Raw genomic sequence first — 20,101 nt, 5'->3', positions numbered from 1 at the left:
GCACAGCCTCAAAATACGGAGAAGCCAATTTAAAACCGAGTTGAGAAAGAATTTCTTCTCCCAGAGGGTTGTGAATCTGTGGAATTCTCTGCCCAAGGAAGCAGTTGAGGCTGGCTCATTGAATGTTTTCAAGTCAAAGATAGATAGATTTTAAGCAATAAGGGAATTAAGGGTTACGGGGAGAGGGGGGGAAAGTGGAGCTGAGTCCACGGCCAGATCAGCCATGATCTTATTGAATGGCGGAGCATGCTCGAGGGGCTAGATGGCCTACTCCTGTTCCTAATTCCTATGTTCCTATGTAAAGAGCTGGAGTCCCTGCCATTCTGAAAAGGACCCGTTTATCCCGACTCTCTGCTTCCTGTCTGCCAACCAATTCTCTATCCACGTCAGTGTATTACTCCCCATACCATGTGCTTTGATTTTGCACACCAATCTCTTGCCTGCGACCTTGTCAAAAGCCTTTTGAAAGTCCAAATACACCACATCCACTGGTTCTCCCTTGTCCACTCTACTAGTTACATCCTCAAAAAATTCCAGAAGATTTGTCGAGCATGACTTCCCCTTCATAAATCCATGCTGACTTGGACCGATCCTGTCACTGCTTTCCAAATGCGCTGCTATTTCATCCTTAATGATTGATTGCAACATTTTCCCCACCACTGATGTCAGGCTAACCGGTCTATAATTACCCGCTTTCTCTCTCCCTCCCTTTTTAAAAAGTGGTGTTACATTAGCTACCCTCCAGTCCATAGGAATTGATCCTGAGTCGATAGACTGTTGGAAAATGATCACCAATGCATCCATAATTTCTAGGGCCACTTCCTTAAGTACTCTGGGATGCAGACCATCAGGCCCCGGGGATTTATTGGCCTTCAATCCATCAATTTCCCTAGCACAATTTCCCGCCTAATAAGGATATCCTTCAGTTACCCCTTCTCACTGGACCCTCGGTCCCCTAGTACCTTCGGAAGGTTATTTGTGTCTTCCTTCGTGAAAACAGAAGCAAAGTATTTTTTTAACTGGTCCGCCATTTCTTTGTTCCCCATTGTAAATTCACGTGAATCTGACTACAAGGGACGTATGTTTGTTTTTACTAATCTTTTTCTCTTCACATATCTGCAGAAGCTTTTGCAGTCAGTTTTTATGTTCCCAGTAAGCTTCCTCTCATACTCTATTTTCCCCCTCCTAATTAAACCCTTTGTCCGCCTCTGCTGAGTTACAAAATTTTCCCAGTCCTTGGGTTTGCTGCTTTTTCTGGCCAATTTGTATGCTTCTTCCTTGGATTTAACACTATCCTTAATTTCCCTTGTTAGCCACGGTTGAGCCACCTTCCTCGATTTATGTTTACTCCAGACAAGGATGTACAATTGTTGAAGTTCATCCATGTGATCTTTAAATGTTTGCCATTGCCTATCCTTTAAGTATCACTCGCCAGTCTATTGTAGCCAAATCACATTTCATACCATCGAAGTTACCTTGCCCCAAGTTCAGGACCCTAGTCTCTCTGTCACTCTCCATCTTCATAAAGAATTCTACCATATTATGGTCACTCTTCTCCAAGGGACATCGCACAACAAGATTGTTAATTAGTCCTTTCTCATTACACATCACCCAGTCTAGGATGGCTAGCCCCCTAGTTGGTTCCTTGACATATTAGTCAGAAAACCATCCCTAATACACTCCAGGAAATCCTCCTCCACTGCATTGCTACCAGTTCGGTTAGCCCAGTCAATATGTAGATTAAAATCACCCATGATAACTGCTGTACCTTTATTGCACGCATGCCTAATTTCTTGTTTGATGCCATCCCCATCTTCATTACTACTGTTTGGTGGTCTGTACACAAGTCCCACTAGCGTTTTCTGCTCTTTGGTATTCCGTAGCTCCACCCATACAGATTCCACATCATCCAAGCTAATGTCCTTCCTTACTATTGCATTAATTTCCTCTTTAACCAGCAACGCCACCCCACCTCCTTTCCTTTCTGTCTATCCTTCCGAAATGTTGAATACTCCTGGAAATATCCTCTCTTACATCCACCTGACAGAGCAAGTACTCAGTACACAGTACTGCCTCTCCGACAGTGCAGCACTCCCTTAGTACTGACCCTCAAACAGTGCAGCACTCCCTCAGTACTACCCCTCTGACAGTGCTGCACTCCCTCAGTGGTGCTCTCCACTCTCTGTCCTGTGACAGTTGGTGTCGCGGGGGCGTGGTTCCAGGGTGGCCGGGGCTGGGGGCTCAACATCTGGGGGTGTTCAGCATTTGGGAAGGATTCTGACGGGACGGGGCGGGTTGGGTGCGGGGGGAATGTTCCCGGTGTTGGGTGGGTCCGGAGCCAGGGGGGTGGCACGCTCTTGAGATGGGGGGTGGGCTGTTTGGGGCTGGGATTGGGAGAGACGACTTCACTCGGGGAGTTGTTGGCCTGTGGGGTTCCCTGCCACGGAGAGTTGTTGATGCCAGTTCATTGGATGTGTTCAGGAGGGAGTTGGATGTGGTCCTTGTGGCTGGGGGGGGTCGGGGGGTGTGGCGGGGGCGTGGCGGGGAGGTGCTGGGGTGGGTGATCAGCCATGATCTTGTTGAATGGCGGTGCAGGCTCGAAGAGCCGAATGGCCTACTCCTGCACCTATTTTCTATGTTTCTACCCCCTGGTCTCCTTATCAGTGATAGGACATATAAGCCTTAGAGGCGGTGCAACAGAGGTTCACCAAATTGATCTCTGCGATGAGAGAGTTGTCCTATAAGGAGTGATTTAGTAGTTCGGGCCTATACTCACTGGCGTTTAGAAGAATGAGAGGTGATCTCATTGAAGCATACAAGATTGTGAGGGGGTTTGACAGGGTAGATGCTGAGAGTTTGTTACGCCATCCTGGAGAGTCCAGAACTAGGGGGCATTTTCTCAGGATAAGGGGTTGGTCATTTCAGACTGAGATGGGAAGGAATTTCTTCACTCAGAGAGTTGTGCATCTTTGGAATTCTCTGCCCCGAAGGACTGTGGATGCTTATTCGTTGAATAGAGTCAAGTCTGAGATAGGTAGATGTTTGGACTCTAGGGGAATCAAGGGATATGGGGATAGTGCGGGTTGGTGGTGTTGAGTCAGAAGATCAGCCATGATTGAAAATAATGGCATACAAAGTTGCTAACATTAATGGGAGGCCAGAGGATTGGGAAATTTTTAAAAACCAGCAAAGGACGACTAAAAAAATGATAAAGAGAGAGAAGATAGATGATAAAAGTAAACTAGCAAGAAATATAAAAACAGATAGTAAGAACTTCTACAAGTATATTAAAAGGTAGAGAGTAGCTAAAGTAAACATTGGTCCCTTAGAGGATCAGACTGGGGAACTAATAATGGAGAACAGGGAAATAGCAAAGACTTTGAACAAATACTTTGTATCAGTCTTCATATTAGAAGACACTAAAAACATCCCAATAATAGATAATCAAGGAGCCATTGTGGTGGGGGTCGCGGAGGAGGGGAGGGGGCGGAACTTAATACAAAACTATCACGAAAGTAAAAGTACTCGGTAAAATAATGGGACTAATGGTGGAGAGGTACCCTGGACCTGATGCTCTGCATCCTCTGGTCTTAGAAGAAGTGGCTGCAGGGATAGTGGATGCATTGGTTGTAATCCAACAAAATTCCCTTGATTCTGGAAAGGTCCAAGCAGATTGGAAAACCGCAAATGTAACGCTGCTATTTAAAAAAGGGAGACAGCAAGCAGGGAACTATAGACCAGCTAGCCTAACATCTGTCGTTGGCAAAATGCTGCAGTCCATTATTATGGAAGCAGTAGCAGGACATTTGGAAAAGCATAATGTAGTCAAGCAGAGTCAGCATGGAATTATAAAAAGGAAATCATGTTTGATCAATTTGCTGGAGTTCTTTGAGGATGTAACAAGCAGGGTGGATAAGGGGGAACCAGTGGATGTTGTGTATCTAGATTTCGAGAAGGTATTCAATAAGGTACCACATAAAAAGTTACTGCACAAGATAAAATCTCATGGGGTTGTGGTTATTATATTAGCATGGATAGAGGATTGGCTAATTAACAGAAAACAAAGAGTCTGGATAAATGGGTCATTTTTCGGTTTGCAAACGGTGCCACAGGGATCGGTGCTGGGGCTTCAACTATTTACAATCCATATTAATGACTTGGATGAAGGGACCGAGTGTAATGTCGCCAAGTTTGCTGATGATACAAAGATAGGTGGGAAAGTAAGTTGTGAGGAGGACACAAAAAATCTGCAAAGTGATGTAAACAGGTTCAGTGAGTGGGCAAAAATTTGGCAGATGGAGTATAACGTGGGAAAATGTGAGGAAAAATAAAAAAGCAAATTATTATTTAAATGGAGCGAGATTACAAAATGCTACAGTACAGAGGGACCTAGGGATCCTTGTACATGAAACACATAAAGATAGCATGCAGATACAGTAAGTAATCAGGAAGGCAAATGGCATTTATTGCAAGGGAGATAGAGTATAAAAGCAGAGAAATTCTGCTACAACTGTACAGGGTATTGGTGAGGCCACACCTGGAGTACTGCATGCAGTTTTGGTCTTTGTATTTAAGGAAGGATATACTTGCATTGGAGGCAGTTAAGAGAAGGTTCACTGGGTTGATTCCGGAGAAGAAAGGTTGAGTAGGTTGGGCCTGTACACATTGGAGATTGGAAGAGTGAGAGGTGATCTTTTTGAAACGTATATGATACTGAGGGAGCTTAACAGGGTAGATGCAGAGAGGATGTTTCCTCCTGTGGGGGAATCTAGAATTAGGGAGCATAGTTTAAGAATAAGGGGTCGCCCATTTAGAACTGAGATGAGGAGAAATTAGTTGTCTCAGAGGGTTGTAAATCTGTGGAATTCTCTGCCTTAAATAATAATTTGCTTTTTTAGTTTTCCTGCCAAAGTAGATAACCTCACATTTACCCACATTATATTTTTACCCACTCGCTTAACCTGATACTTCACTTTGCAGATTTTTTGTGTCCTCCTCACAACTTGCTTCCCCACCTATCTTTGTATCATCTGCAAACTTGGCGATATTACACTCGGTCCCTTCATCCAAGTCATAAATATAAATTATAAATAGTTAAGGTCCCAGCACCGATCCCTGTGGCAGCCCACTAGTTACCATTTGCCAAGCGGAAAATGACTCATTTATCCCGACTCCCTGTTTTCTGTTCGTTAGCCTACAAAATGCTGCAGTACAGAGGGACCTGGGGGTCTTGTGCATGAAACATATAAAGCGAGCATGCAGGTACAGTAATTAATCAGGTTGGCAAATGGAATGTTGGCCTTTATTGCAAGGGGGATAGAGTATAAAAACAGAGAAGTTCTGCTCCAACTGTACAGGGTATTGGTGAGGCCACACTTGGAGTACTGCGTACAATTTTGGTCTCCGTATTTATGGACGATATACTTGTATTGCAGGCTGTTCAGAGAAGGTTCACTCAGTTGATTCCATAGAAGAAAGGTTGAGTAGGTTTGGCATGTACTCATTGGAATTTAGAAGAATGAGAGGTGATCTTATTGGAACATACAAGATACTGAGAGGTCTCAACAAGTTAGATGCACAGAGTATATTTCCTCTCGTGGGGGAATGTAGAACTAGGGGGCATAGTTTAAGAATAAGGGGTCGCCATTTCGAACTGAGATGAGGAGAAATTTCTTCTCTCAGAGGGTTGCAACTCTGTGGAATTCTCAGCCCCAGAGAGCTGTGGAGGCTGGGTCATTGAATATATTTAAGGTGGAGACAGACAGATTTTTGAACAATAAGAGAGTAAAGGGTTATGGGGAGCGGGCAGGAAAGTGGAGCTGAGTCCATGATCAGATCAGCCATGAGCTTATTAAATGGCAGAGCAGGTTCGAGGGGCCAAATGGCCTACTCGTGCTCCTAATTCTTATGTTATTATGTTTTTCCACAGAGAACAATGTCGCACTGAAGGGGACTGCGACCCAATCTGCCACAGCTTACTCGGGAGATGCCTCTCGAGCCATTGACGGCAATGCAAACACGAAGTGGGGCGGGAATTCGTGCACGCACACCCCCAAACAGAATAACCCGTGGTGGAGAATGGATTTAAAGGACAAGTACCTACGTGTGTCTACAGTGACCATCACTAACAGAGCTGACTGCTGCTCGGAACGGCTCACAGGAGCGGAGATTCGCATCGGGAGCTCGCTGGAGAATAACGGAAATTCCAACCCACTGTAACTATACAGCAGCAAGCGCTGCACTTTTAAAGCTGTCCATTTGTGTTGTATGTTTGTTCAGGAAGTTTAATCGTGACTGATGTATTGAAGAGTATATATCCAGTTTCAGCAGCCTGTTTTGTTGTTATTACATAAGAACATAAGAAATAGGATCAGGAGTAGAACATTCAGCCCCTTGGCTGATCTTCTACATCAACTTCACTTTCCTGCTCTATCCCCATATCCCCTGATTCCCTGAATATCCAAAAATCTATCTTGAATATACTCAAGGACTGAGCCTCCATAGCCCGCTGGGGTAGAGAATTCCAAAGATTCACCACCCTCTCAGTGAAGAAGTTTCTCATCATCTCAGCCCTAAATGGCAGACCCCTTATTCTGAGACTGTGACCCCTGGTTCTAGACTCCCCAGCCAGGGGAAACATCCTGTCTGCATCTACCCTGTCAAGCCCTGTAAGAATTTTGTATGCTTCAATGAGATCACCTCTCAATCTTCTCAACCCAAGAGAATATAGGCCTAGTCTACTCAATCTCTCCTCATAGGACAATCCCAGGAATCAGTCTCGTGAATCTTCGTTGCACCGTTCAATGGCAAGTATATCCTTCCTTAGGTAAGGAGAATAACACAATACTCCAGGTCTGGTCTCACCTGGGCCCTATATAATTTGTAGAGCGACGTGATCGGGGCCCAGGAAAGGCGTGAGTTTGTGGCCCAGGAAAGGCGAGGGCCCAGGGGCAGCACAGGCCAGCCCACACTGCGATATGTGAGCAGACTGGATCCATGCAGCAGAGCAGGTCTCCAGTTGTCCTGGTTAATCCTTGCTACTGGACCAAGATCGAGCTCTGTCAAGCCCGTGTGGTGGCTGGTGTGCAGCGGCCACCACACGTTAAAAAAATCCACGCACAGGCATCTTCCACCCTTCAAGATTTAGTTCGGGACCTGGAATGTTGCATCCTTCAATGAAATACCTGTGAACTTCTTGACGTGGAAGCAAGTCATCCTCGATTCGAGGGACAACCTATGATAATATAATTGCAGGAAGACATCTTTACTCTTATACTCAAATCCTCTTGCAATAAAAGCCAACATACCATGCTTTCTTAATTGTTTGCTGTACCTGCAAGTTAACTTTCAGTGATTCTTGTACAAGGACAAAAAGGTCCCACTGAACACCAACATTTCCAAATCTCTCCATTTAAATAATACTCTGCTTTTCTATTTTTCATACCAACACAATTACAATCACTAAGGAGGTGGTATTCAGTCAGACAATGAGACTAAAGGCAGATAAATCCCCTGGACCTGATGGCTTGCATCCTAGAGTCTTAAGCGAAGTAGTGGCAGGGATTGTGGATGCATTGGTTGTAATTTACCAAAATTCCATGGATTCTGGGGAGATCCCAGCAGATTGGAAAATTGCAAATGTAACGCCCCTATTTAAAAAAGAAGGCAGATAAAAAGCGGGAATCTATAGACCAGTTAGCCCATCTGTGCTTGGGAAAATGTTGGAATCCATTATTAAAGAAGCAGCAGCAGGACATTTGGAAAAGCAAACTTGGGTCAGGCAGAGTCAGCATCGATTTATGAAGGAGAAGTCATGTTTGACAAATTTGCTGGAATTCTTTGAGGATGTAACGAACAGGGTGGATAAAGGGGAACCAGTGGATGTGGTGTATTTGGATGCGGTGTATCATTCCTTCAGTACCCCTTTCCTGCTTTCTCTCCATACCCCTTGATCCCCTTAACTGTAAGGGCCATATCTAACTCCCTCTTGAACATATCCAGTGAACTGGCATCAACAGCTCTTTGCGGCAGGGAATTCCACAGGTTAACAACTCTCTGCGTGAAGAAGTTTCTCCTCATCTCAGTCCTAAATGGCCTACCCATTATACTAAGACTATGTCCCCTGGTTCTGCACTTCCCCAACATCGGGAACATTCTTCCCACATCTATCTTGTCCAGCCCCGTCAGAATTTTATATGTTTCTATGAGATCCCCTCTCATCCTTCTAAACTCCAGTGAATAAGCTGCCACATAAAAGGTTACTGCACAAGTTGCCACATAAAAGGTTACTGCACAAGATAAAAGTTCTCGGGGTTGGGGTAATATATTAGCATGGTGAGAGGATTGGTTAACCAACAGAAAACAGAGAGTCAGGATAAATGGTTCATTCTTGGGTTGACAATCAGTAACTAGTGGGGTGCCGCAGGGATCGGTGCTGGGACCCCAACTATTTACAATCTATATTAACGACTTGGAAGAAGGGACCGAGTGTAACGTAGCCAAGTTTGCTGACGATACAAAGATGGGAGGAAAAGCAATTTGTGAGGACACAAAAAATCTGCAAAAGGACATAGACAGGCTAAGTGAGTGGGCAAAAATTTGGCAGATGGAGTATTATGTTGGAAAGTGTGAGGTCATGCAATTTGGCAGAAAAAAATCAAAGAGCAAGTTATAATTTAAATGGAGAAAGATTATAAAATGCTACAGTACAGCAGGACCTGGGGGTACTTATGCATGAAACACAAAAGGATAGTATGCAGGTACAGCAAGTGATCAGGAAGACCAATGGAATCTTGGCCTTTATTGCAAAGGGATGGAGTATAAAAGCAGGGAAGTCTTGCTACAGTTATACAAGATATTGGTGAGGCCACACCTGGAATACTGCATGCAGTTTGGGTTCCATATTTACGAAAGGATATACTTGCTTTGGAGGCAGTTCAGTGAAGGTTCACTAGGTTGATTCCGGAGATGAGGAGGTTGACTTTTGAGAAAAGGTTGAGGAGGTTGGGCCTCTACTCATTGGAATTCAGAAGAATGAGAGATGATTTTATCGAAACGTATGAGATTATGAAGGGGCTTGACAAGGTGGATGCAGAGGGAATGTTTCCACTGATGGGGGAGACTAGAACCAGAGGACATAATCTTAGAATAAGGGGCCGCCCATTTAAAACTGAGATGAGGAGACATTTCTTCTCTCAGAGGGTTGTAAATCTGTGGAATTCGCTGTCTCAGAGGGCTGTAGAAGCTGGGACATTGAATAAATTTAAGACAGAAATAGACAGTTTCTTAAATGATAAGGGAATAAGGGGTTATGGGGAGCGGGCAGGAAAGTGGACCTGAGTCCATGATCAGATCAGCCATGATTGTATTAAATGGCAGAGCAGGCTGCTCCTGCTCCTATTTCTTATGTTCTTATGTTCTAAAGTGGATAAATTCACATTTCTCCACATTATATTCCATTTGCCATGCTCTTGCCCACTCACTGTCTATATTCCCTTGCAGCCTCTTTGCATCCTTCTCACAACTTACATTCCCACCTCGCTTTGTAACATTAGCAAACTTGGAGAGATTACATTCGGTCCCCTCATCCAAATCATTGTTATAGATTGTGATTAGCTGGGGCCACTAGCAGTACCCCACTAGTTATAGCCTGACATCCTGAAAATGAGCCATTTATTTCTACTCATAAAATCATAGAAGTTTACAGCATGGAAGGAGGCCATTTCGGCCCATCATGTCCGTGCCTGCCAGCAAGAGGCTATCCAGCCTAATCCAACTTTCCAGCTCTAGGTTCATAGCCCTGTAGGTTACGGCACTTCAGGTGCACATCCAGGTACTTTGTAAATGTGGTGAGGGTTCCTGCCTCTACCACCCTTTCAGGCAGTGAATCTCAGACCCCCACAACCCGCGACGTGAAGTAATTTCCCCTCAAATCCTCTCTAAACCTTGGACCAATTACTTTATATTTATGCCCCCTGGCTGTTGACCACTCTGCTAAGGGAAATAGGACATTTCTAACCATTAAATCTAGGCCCCTCATAATTTTATACACCTCAATGAGGTCTCCCTTCAGCTGCCTCTGTTCCAAGAACAAACCCAGCCTATCCAATCTGTCCTCATAGCTAAGATTCTCCACTCCCGGCAACATCCTCGTAAATCTCATCTGTACCCTCTCCAGGGCAATCACATCCTTCCTTTAATGCAATGACCAAAACTGCCGCAGTACTCCAGCTGTGGCCTAACCAGTGTTTTATATAATTCAAGCACAACCTACCGCTGCTCTTGTATTCTATGCCTCAGCTAATAAAGGCAAGCATTCCGTATGCCTTCTTAACCACCTTATGAACAAATACTTTGGTTCTGTCTTCACTAAGGAAGTCACAAATAACCTTCCGGAAATACTAGGGGACTGAGGGTCTAGCAAGAAGGAGGAACTGCAGGAAATTCTTATTAGTCAGGAAATTGTGTTAGGGAAATTGATCGGATTGAAGGCCGATAAATCCCCAGGGCCTGATATTCTGCATCCCAGAGAACTTAAGGAAGTGGGCCTAGAAATAGTGGATGCATTGGTGATCATTTTCCAACATCCTAAAGACTCTGGATCAGTTCCTATGATTGGAGGGTAGCTAATGTAACCCCAATTTTTAAAAAAGAGAGAAAACAGGGAATTATGGATCGATTAGCCTGACATTGGTGGTGGGGAAAATGTTGGAACCAATTGTTAAAGATATAATAGCAGTGCATTTGGAAAGCAGTGACAGGATCGGTCCAAGTCAGCATGGATTTATGGCTTGACAAATCTTCTAGAATTTTTTGAGGATGCAACTAGTAGAGTGGACAAGGGAGATCTAGTGGATGTGGTGTATTTGGAGTTTCAAAATGCTTTTGACAAGGTCCCACACAAGAGATTAGTGTGTAAAATTAAAGCACATGGTATTGGGGGTAATGTATTGACGTGCATAGAGAACTGGTTGGCAGACAAGAAGCAAAGAGTAGGAATAAATGGGTCCTTTTCAGAATGGCAGGCAGTGACTAGTGGGGTACCGCAAGGTTCAGTGATGGGACCCCAGCTATTTACAATATACATTGATGATTTAGACGAAGGAATTGAATGTAATATCTCCAAGTTTGCAGGTGACATTATGCTGGGTGGCAGTGTGAGCTGTGAGGAGGATGCTCAGAGGCTGCAGGGTGACTTGGACAGGTTAGGTGAGTGGGCAAATTGCATGGCAGATGCTGTATAATACAGATGAATGTGAGGTTATCCACTTTGGTGGCAGAATATTATCTGAATGGTGACAGATTAGGAAAAGGGAAGGTTTAACGAAACCTGGGTGTCATGGTACTTTAGTCATTGAAAGTTGGCATGCAGGTATAGCAGGCGGTGAAGAAGGCAAATGGCATGTTGGCCTTCATAGCGAGAGGATTTGAGTGTAAGAGCAGGGAGGTCTTACTGCAGTTGTACAGGGCCTTGATGAGGCCATACCTTGAATATTGTGTACAGTTTTGGTCTCCTAATCTGAGGAGGGACATTCTTGCTATTGAGGGAGTGCAGCGAAGGTTCACCAGACTGATACCTGGGATGGCAGGACTGACATATGAAGAAAGACTGGCTTGTATTCACTGGAATTTTGACGAATCAGTGGGGATCTCATAGAAACATATAAAATTCTGACAGATTAGATGCAGGAAGAATGTTCCCGATGTTGGGGAAATCTAGAACAAGGGGTCATAGTCTAAGGATAAGGGGTAAGCCATTTAGTTACGAGATGAGGAGAAATATCTTCACTCAGAGAATTATGAACCTGTGGAATTCTCCACCGCAGAAAGTTGTTGAGGCCAGTTCGTTAGATATATTCAAAAGGGAGTTTGTGGCCCTTACGGTAAAGGAATCAAGGGGTCAGGAGAGAAAGCAGGAATGGGGTACTAAAGTTGCATGATCAGTCATGATCATATTGAATGGTGGTGCAGGCTTGAAGGGCTGAATGGCCTACTCCTGAACCTATTTTCTATGTTTCTATATTATCTACCTGGCCTGCTACCTTCAGGGATCTGTGGACCTGCACTCCTAGGTCGCTTTGTTCCTCTACACTTCTCAGTGTCCTACCATTTAATGTGTATTCCCTTTCCCTGTTAGCCCTCCCCAAATGCATTACCTTACACTTCTCTGGATTACATTCCCTTTGCCACTGTTCTGCCCAACTGACCAGTTGATTGATATCTTCCTGCAGTCTGCAGCTTTCATCTTCATTATCAACCACGCAGTTTATTATCGTATCATCGGCAAGCTTCTTAATCATTCCCACTATATTCAAGTCTAGATCATTGATGTATACCACAAAAAGCAAGGGACCCAGGACTGAGCCCTGCCGAACTCCAATGGATACAGCCCTCCAGTCACAAAAACCCCATCAACCATTACCCTTTGCTTCCTGCCTCTGAGCCAATTTTGGATCCAACTTGCCACTTTGCCCTTCGATCCCATGGGCTTTTACTTTCGTGACCAGTCTGCCATGTGGGACCTTATCAAAAGCTTTGCTAAAATCCATATACACTACATCATACGCACTGCCCCCATCGACCCTCTTGGTTACCTCCTCGAGAAATTCAATCAAATTAGTTACACACAACCTTCCCTTAACAAATCCATGGTGACTGTCCTTGATTAATCCATGTCTTTCTAAATGTAAATTTATCCTGTCCTTCAGGAATGTTCCCAATAATTTTCCCACTGCTGAGATTAGGCTGACTGGCCTGTAATTACTCGGTCTATCCCTTTCTCCCTTCTTAAACAAAGGTACCACATTATCAGTTGTCCAGTCCTCTGGCACCACACCTGAAGCTAGAGAGGATTGGAAAATGATGGTCAAAGCCTCTGCTACTTACTCTTTTGCTTCGCAGCCTGGGATACATTTCTTCCGGGACTGAAACATAGAAACATAGGTGCAGGAGCACGGCATTCAGCCCTTCGAGCCTGTACCGCCATTCAATAAGATCATGGCTGATCATTCAACCTCAGTACCCCTTTCCTGCTTTCTCTCCATACCCCTTGATCCCTTTGGCCGTAAGGACATATCTAACTCCCTTTTGAATATATCAAACGAACTGGCCTCAACAACTTGCTGTGGTAGAGAATTCCACATGTTAATAACTCTCTGAGTGAAGAAGTTTCTCCTCATCTCGGTCCTAAATGGCTTACCCCCTTATTCTTAGACTGTGACCCCTGGTTCTGGAACTCCCAGTCAACGGGAACGTTCTTCCTGCCTCTAACCTGTCCAATCCCATCAGAATTTTATATATATCTATGTGATCCCCTCTCATTCTTCTAAACTCCAGTGGATACAAGCCCAGTTGTTCCAGTCTCTCCACATATGTTAGTCTTGCCATCCCGGGAATCATTCTGGTGAACCTTCGCTGCACTCCCTCAATAGCAAGAACGTCCTTCCTCAGATTAGGAGACCAAAACTGAACACAATATTCCAGGTGTGGCCTCACCAAGGCGCTATACAACTGCAGTAAGACCTCCCTGCTCCTATACTCAAATCCTCTAGCTATGAAGGCCAACATGCCATTTGCCTTCTTCACCGCCTACTGTACCTGCATGCCAACCTGCAATGACTGATGTACCATGACACCCAGGTCTCGTTGCACCTCCCCTTTTCCTAATCTGTCACCATTCAGATAATATTCTGTTTTCCTGTTTTTGCCACCAAAGTGGATAACCTCACATTTATCCACATTATATTGCATCTGCCATGCATTTGCCCATTCACCTAATCTGTCCAAGTCACCCTGCAGCTGCTTACCATGTTCCTCACAGTTCACACCGCCACCCAGCTTAGTGTCATCTGCAAACTTGGAGATATTACATTCAATTCCTTCATCTAAATCATTGGTGTTTATTGTAAATAACTGGGGTCCCAGCACTGAACCCTGTGGCACCCCACTGGTCACTGCCTGCCATTCTGAAAAGGACCAATTTATTCCGACTCTCTGCTTCCTGCCTGCCAACCAGTTTTCTATCCACGTCAATACATTACCCCCAATGCCATTTGCTTTAATTTTGCACACTAATTTCTTGTGTGGGACCTTGTCAAAAGCCTTTTGAAAGTCCAACTACACCACATCCACTGGTTCTCCCTTGTCCACTCCACTAGTTACATCCTCAAAAAATTCCAGAAGATTTGTCAAGCATGATTTCCCTTTCACAAATCCGTGCTGACTTGGACCGATCCTGTCATTGCTTTCCAAATGCGCTGCTATTTCATCTTTAATAATTGATTCCAACATTTTCCCCACCACTGATGTCAGACTAAACGGTCTATAATTCCCTGTTTTCTCTCTCCCTCCTTTTTTAAAAAGTGGTGTTACATTAGCTACCCTCCAGTCCATAGGAACTGATCCAGAGTCAATAGAATGTTGGAAAATGATGACCAATGTATCCACTATTTTTAGGGCCACTTCCTTAAGCACTCTGGGATGTAGCCTATCAGGCCCCGGGGAGTTATCGGCCTTCAATCCGATCAATTTCCCTAACACAATTTCCTGACTAATAAGGATTTCCTTCAGTTCCTCCTTTTCGCTAAACCCTCAAACCCCTAGTATTTCCGGAAGGTTATTTGTGTCTGCCTTAGTGAAGACAGATCCAAAGTATTTGTTCAATTGGTCTGCCATTTCTTTGTTCCCCATTATAAATTCATCTGATTCTGACTGCAAAGGACCTACGTTGGTCTTCACTAATCTTTTTCTCTTCACATATCTATAGAAGCTTTTGCAGTCAGTTTGTTTGTTCCCTGCAAGCTTCCTCTCATACTCTATTATCCCCCTCCTAATTAGACCCTATGTCATCCTCTGCTGAATTCTAAATTTCTCCCAGTCCTCAGGTTTGCTGCTTTTTCTGGCCAATTTATATGCCTCTTCCTTGGATTTAACACAAGCCCTAATTTCCCTTGTTAGCCATGGTTGAGCTACCTTCCCCGTTTTATTTTTACTCCAGACAGGGATGTACAATTGTTGAAGTTCATCCATGTGATCTATAAATATCTGCCATTGCCTATCCACTGTCAACCCTTTAAGTATCATTTGCCAGTCTATCCTAGCCAATTCATGTCTCATACCATCAAAGTAACCTTTCCTTAAGTTCAGGACCCTAGTCTCTGAATTAACACTGTCACTCTCCATCTTAATGAAAAATTGTACCATATTATGGTCACTCTTCCCAAGGGGCCTCGCAAGGCAAAATTGCTAATTAATCCTCTCTCATTATACAACACTCAATCTAGGATGGCCAGCTCTCTAATTGGTTCCTCAACATATTGGTCTAGAAAGCCATTCCTAATACATTCCAGGACATCCTCCTCCACTGCATTGCTACCAGTTTGGTTAGCCCAATCTATATGTAGATTAAAGTCGCCCATGATAACTGTTGTACCTTTATTGCATGCATCCCTAATTTCTTGTTTGATGCCATCCCCAACCTCACTACTACTGTTTGGTGGTCTGTACACAACTCCCACTAGCGTTTTCTGCCCGTTGGTATTCCGCAGCTATACCCATACAGATTCCACATCATCCAAGCTAATGTCCTTTCGTACTATTGCGTTAATTTCCTCTTTAACCAGCAACGCTACCCCACCTCCTTTTCCTTTCTGTCTATCTTTCCTGAATTTTGAATAACCCTGGATGTTGAGTTTCCAGCCTTGGTCAGCCTGGAGCCATGTCTCCATAATCCCAATTATATCATAATCGTTAATAGCTGCCTGCGCATCCACCTCATTACAAATACTCCTCGCATTGAGGCACAGAGCCTTCAGACTTGTCTTTTTAACACTCTTTGTCCTTTAGAATGGGGACATCCACATTCAAAGTTGCTAAACCCCTTAATACTTCCTCTCTCACTATGTTTATTTCTGTTTCTACTCTCTGTTTTCTGTCCGTGAACCAATCCTCAATCCATGCTAATATATTACCCCAATCCCATGAGCCCTAATTCTGTGTAATATCATCATCATCATAGGCAGTCCCTCGAGTCAAGGATGACTTGCTTCCATGCCAAAAAGTGCACAGGTGTTTCAATGAAGGACCTTATATTCCAGGTCCCGAACTACATGTTGAAGGGTGGAAGATGCCTGTGCGTGGATTTTTTAACGTGTGGTGACTGTTGTACACCAGCCACCACACGGGCTTGACAGAGCTAGGTCTTGGTCCAGTGGCAAGGGTTACCCAAGACGACTGGAGACCAGCTCTGCTGCACGGATCAGATGAATCTGCTTAGCATTAAAAGAGGGAAGATGGAAGAGCTTTGTAACAGCTGACACTTCTGGAGTAATAGCTTTCACTTTTTTTATAAATACTACCCATAGCGGAAACCATTTTACAGCAACAATTAAGGACATTTGACTGCTTATTTAGTATGGTCAAAAATAAAAATTCAGAAGAAAATTGGGCTGAGGCTGAAAGCAGGATTAACAGCTTGACAGAGTAAGATTGGAGTAAAAATTATTGTGGTTAAATTAAATACATTATTCTGAGAGTGTGATTTATTTTATTTTAACCTCTTGTGTGGTACCTTATCAAATGCCTGCTGTAAATCCAAATAAACTACATCTGCTGGTTCCCCCTTATCTATTGTGCTAGCTACAACCTCAAAAAACAAAGAGATTTTTCAAACATGTTTTCTCTTTCATAAATCAGTATTGACTCTGTCCAATCCGATTATTAATTTCTAAATGCCCTGTTGCCATGTCCATAATAATAGATTCTAGCATTTTCTACTTCTGATGTCAGGCTAACTGGTCTGTAGTTTCCTGTTTTCTCTCTCCCTGCTTTATTACAGAGATCGATCCATGAAACTCAAAGAGTGAGTCACAACATTCAGTTGCAATCTGTATTGTAAACTCCCATCAGACCCTGGCTCTGGCAAAATGCATTTTAAAACCACGACAACAACAACCTGAATTTGTATAGCACCTTTAACATAGTAACAAGTCCCAAAGCGCTTCACAGGAGCGATTATCAAACAAAATTTGACACCGAGCCACATTAGGAGATAATAGGACAGGTGGAAGGTTTCAAGGAACATTTAACGGAGAAGAGGTCGAGAGATGGAGAGGTTTAAGGAGGGAGTCCCAGAATTTAGAGCCCAGGCAGCTGAGCGCACACTGCCTATGGTGGAGGGATTAAATTCGGGGGATGCTCAAGAGGACAGAATTGAAGGAGTGCAGAAATCTCAGAGGGTTGTAGGAGTGGAGGAGGTTACAGAGATAGAGACAGGAGAGGCCATGGAGGGATCTGAATACGAGGATGTGATTTTTAAAATCCTTCCTAAAATGTGCTGCCCACTTTATTGATATACTTTGCCCCAAGCTCCCTTTATTTGCACCAGAGGGTTTGTTACCAGGAGCCCTTTGAGGCCAGAGGCCTGGACTAATAATCCAGAGAACGTGAGTTCAAATCCCTCCGTGTCAGTTTGAGAATCTGAATTGAAATTGATATAAAAAGCTGAGGTCAGTAAAATTGACCATTTACTGTCGGATTGGTCACTAATGTCCTTTAGAGAAGGAAACCTGCCGTCCTTACCCGGTCTGGGCCTACATGTGACTCCAGTCCCACACCAACATGGTTGACTATAACTGCCCCCTGAAGCGGCCCAGCGAGGCCCTCAGTTTGTATCAAACTGCACTGCAGCGGTTCAAGATGGCCCACCACCCCTTCTCAGGGCAACTCTGGACGGGCAATAAATGCCGGCCTTGCCAGCGACGCCCACATCCCGAGAATGGATTTTCTTCACAATGCGGAACTCCGGTGTTTTTGGCGAGTAATAGTGCTTAATTTATTCTCTTTCAGATGTGGAACGATCGACTCGAGTAAGGATATAAAAACGTTCTCTTTTGACTGCAAAGGAATGGTGGGTCAATATGTGAATATCGTCATCCCAGGAGGAGGAAAAATCCTGACCCTTTGTGAGGTTGACGTCCGTGAATATGGTAAAAATGCTTTAAAATCTGTAAGATTTGGACAAATTACATCCCAGTAATAGAAGACAGATTTGCATTTCTATAGTGCCTTTCACAACCTCAGGACCTCCCAAAGTGCTTCACAGCCAATTAAGTACTTTCAAACGGTAGTCTCTGTTGTAAGGTAGAAAATACGGTGGCCCATTTGCGCACTGCAAGGTCCCACAAACAGCAACGTGATGATGACAGGATTATGTGTCTCACTGAGGTTGGTTGGGAGATAAATTATGGCCAGGACACCAGTGAGAACTCTCCTGCTCCTCTTCGAATAGTAACCTTGGGATCCTTTACATCCACCTGAGAGATCAGGTATTCAGTACTCAGTACTGCCGCTCCGACAGTGCAGCACTCCCTCAGTACTGCCGCTCCGACAGTGCAGCACTCCCTCAGTACTGCCCCTCCGACAGTGCAGCTCTTCCTCAGTACTGCCGCTCCGACAGTGCAGCACTCCCTCAGTACTGCCCCTCCGACAGTGCAGCTCTTCCTCAGTACTGACCCTCCGACAGTGCAGCGTTCCCTCAGTACTGCCCCTCCGACAATGCAGCGCTCCCTCAGTTCTGCCCCTCCGACAGTGCAGCACTCCTTCAGTACTGTCCCTCCGACAGTGCAGCACTCCTTCAGTACTGCCCCTCCGACAGTGCGGTGCTCCCCTAGAAAATGGAAAAATCCGTTTCCCTTTGTGAGGTTGCACTGTCAGGGGGACAGTACTGAGGGAGTGCTGCATTGTCGGAGGGGCAGTACTGAGGGAGTGCTGCACTGTAGGAGGGGCAGTACTGAGGGAGTGCTGCACTGTCGAAGGGACAGTACTGAGGGAGCACTGCACTGTCGAAGGGTCAGTACTGAGGGAGTGCTGCACTGTCAGAGGGGCAGTACTGAGGGAGTGCTGCACTTTGGAAATGCAGTACTGAGGGAGTGCTGCACTGTCGGAGGGGCAGTACTGAGGGTGTGCTGCACTGTCAGAGGGGCAGTACTGAGGGAGTACTGCACTATCGGAGGGGCAGTACTGAGGGAGTGCTGCACTGTCAGAGGGGCTGTACTGAGGGAGTGCTGCACTGTCGGTGGGTCAGTACTGAGTGAATGCTGCACTGTCTGAGGGGCAGTATTGAGGGAGTGCTGCACTGTCGGAGGGGCAATATTGAGGGAGTGCTGCACTGTCAGAGGGGCAGTACTGAGGGAGCACTGCACTGTCGGAGGGTCTGTACTGAGGGAGTGCTGCACTGTCGGAGGGGCAGTGCTGAGGGAGTGCTGCACTGTCGGAGGGGCAGTACTGAGGGAGTGCTGCACTGTCGGAGGGTCTGTACCGAGGGAGCGCTGCACTGACGGAGGGGCAGTACTGAGTGGGTGCTGCACTGTCGGAGGGTCAGTACTGAGGGAGCGCTGCACTGACGGAGGGGCAGTACTGAGGGAGCGCTGCATTGTTGAAGGTGCCATCTCTCTGACTGCCAGATTTAACTGCGCAAGTGTCAGTACTTCAGTAGTGAGCAAGGGGCTGCAATGTTGTGCCGTGCTGGGGAAGTCCTGTATCACTGCAAGTCTGTTCCTATTTCTCGAACCGAAGCAGCAAATTCTAATGCTCTCCATTTGTTGTTTTTCAGGACTCTGGGAGCGATTTCTCACAGGCTGATGATTGGCTTGTGTTGGAAAGACCTTTAACAGCAGCTGCACTCACTGATGTGTCTTAATGATTTAGTGTAACACTGACTGTAACTCTATAAACTCTTCGAAAATAAACTTCTTTCATTAGCAACAGAATGTGCTGTGTGCAGAACCATCCTGTCCACAATAGTTTCATCATTTAGGGGTCGAAGTTTGGGATGGCCATGTTTGAGGTGGTGTCAGCGCCCGAAGGTTGAATGTAGCACCGAGTGTTAGCTGCAGCCTCAAACTGCCAAATTGACATTTTAGGCCCAAAGGTGAGGGAGCAGTGCTAAAAGTGAGGTTATCCACTTTGGTGGTAAAAACAGAGAGACAGACTATTATCTGAATGGTGACAGATTAGGAAAAGGGAAGGTGCAACGAGACCTGGGTGTCATGGTACATCAGTCATTGAAGGTTAGCATGCAGGTACAGCAGGCGGTTAAGAAAGC

At 45.0% G+C, this 20,101-nt stretch overlaps 1 protein-coding gene across 1 annotated transcript in view; it reads left to right on the top strand.

Moving 5' to 3' along the window:
* Window positions 1-19,696, top strand: part of LOC139264181 (uncharacterized) — a 59,391-nt gene extending 39,695 nt beyond the window's left edge. Inside the window, exons 6-8 of the mRNA XM_070880266.1 lie at window positions 5,930-6,215; window positions 17,845-18,004; window positions 19,610-19,696. Of these exons, the coding sequence (XP_070736367.1) occupies window positions 5,930-6,215; window positions 17,845-18,004; window positions 19,610-19,696 (533 nt within the window). The remainder of the gene's footprint in view (window positions 1-5,929; window positions 6,216-17,844; window positions 18,005-19,609) is intronic.
* Window positions 19,697-20,101: the final 405 nt, after the last annotated feature.

This window comes from Pristiophorus japonicus, chromosome 5, assembly GCF_044704955.1.
Source record: "Pristiophorus japonicus isolate sPriJap1 chromosome 5, sPriJap1.hap1, whole genome shotgun sequence".
NCBI classification, from domain to species: Eukaryota; Metazoa; Chordata; class Chondrichthyes; family Pristiophoridae; genus Pristiophorus; species Pristiophorus japonicus.
This window is presented reverse-complemented; position numbering and strand designations above follow the sequence as displayed.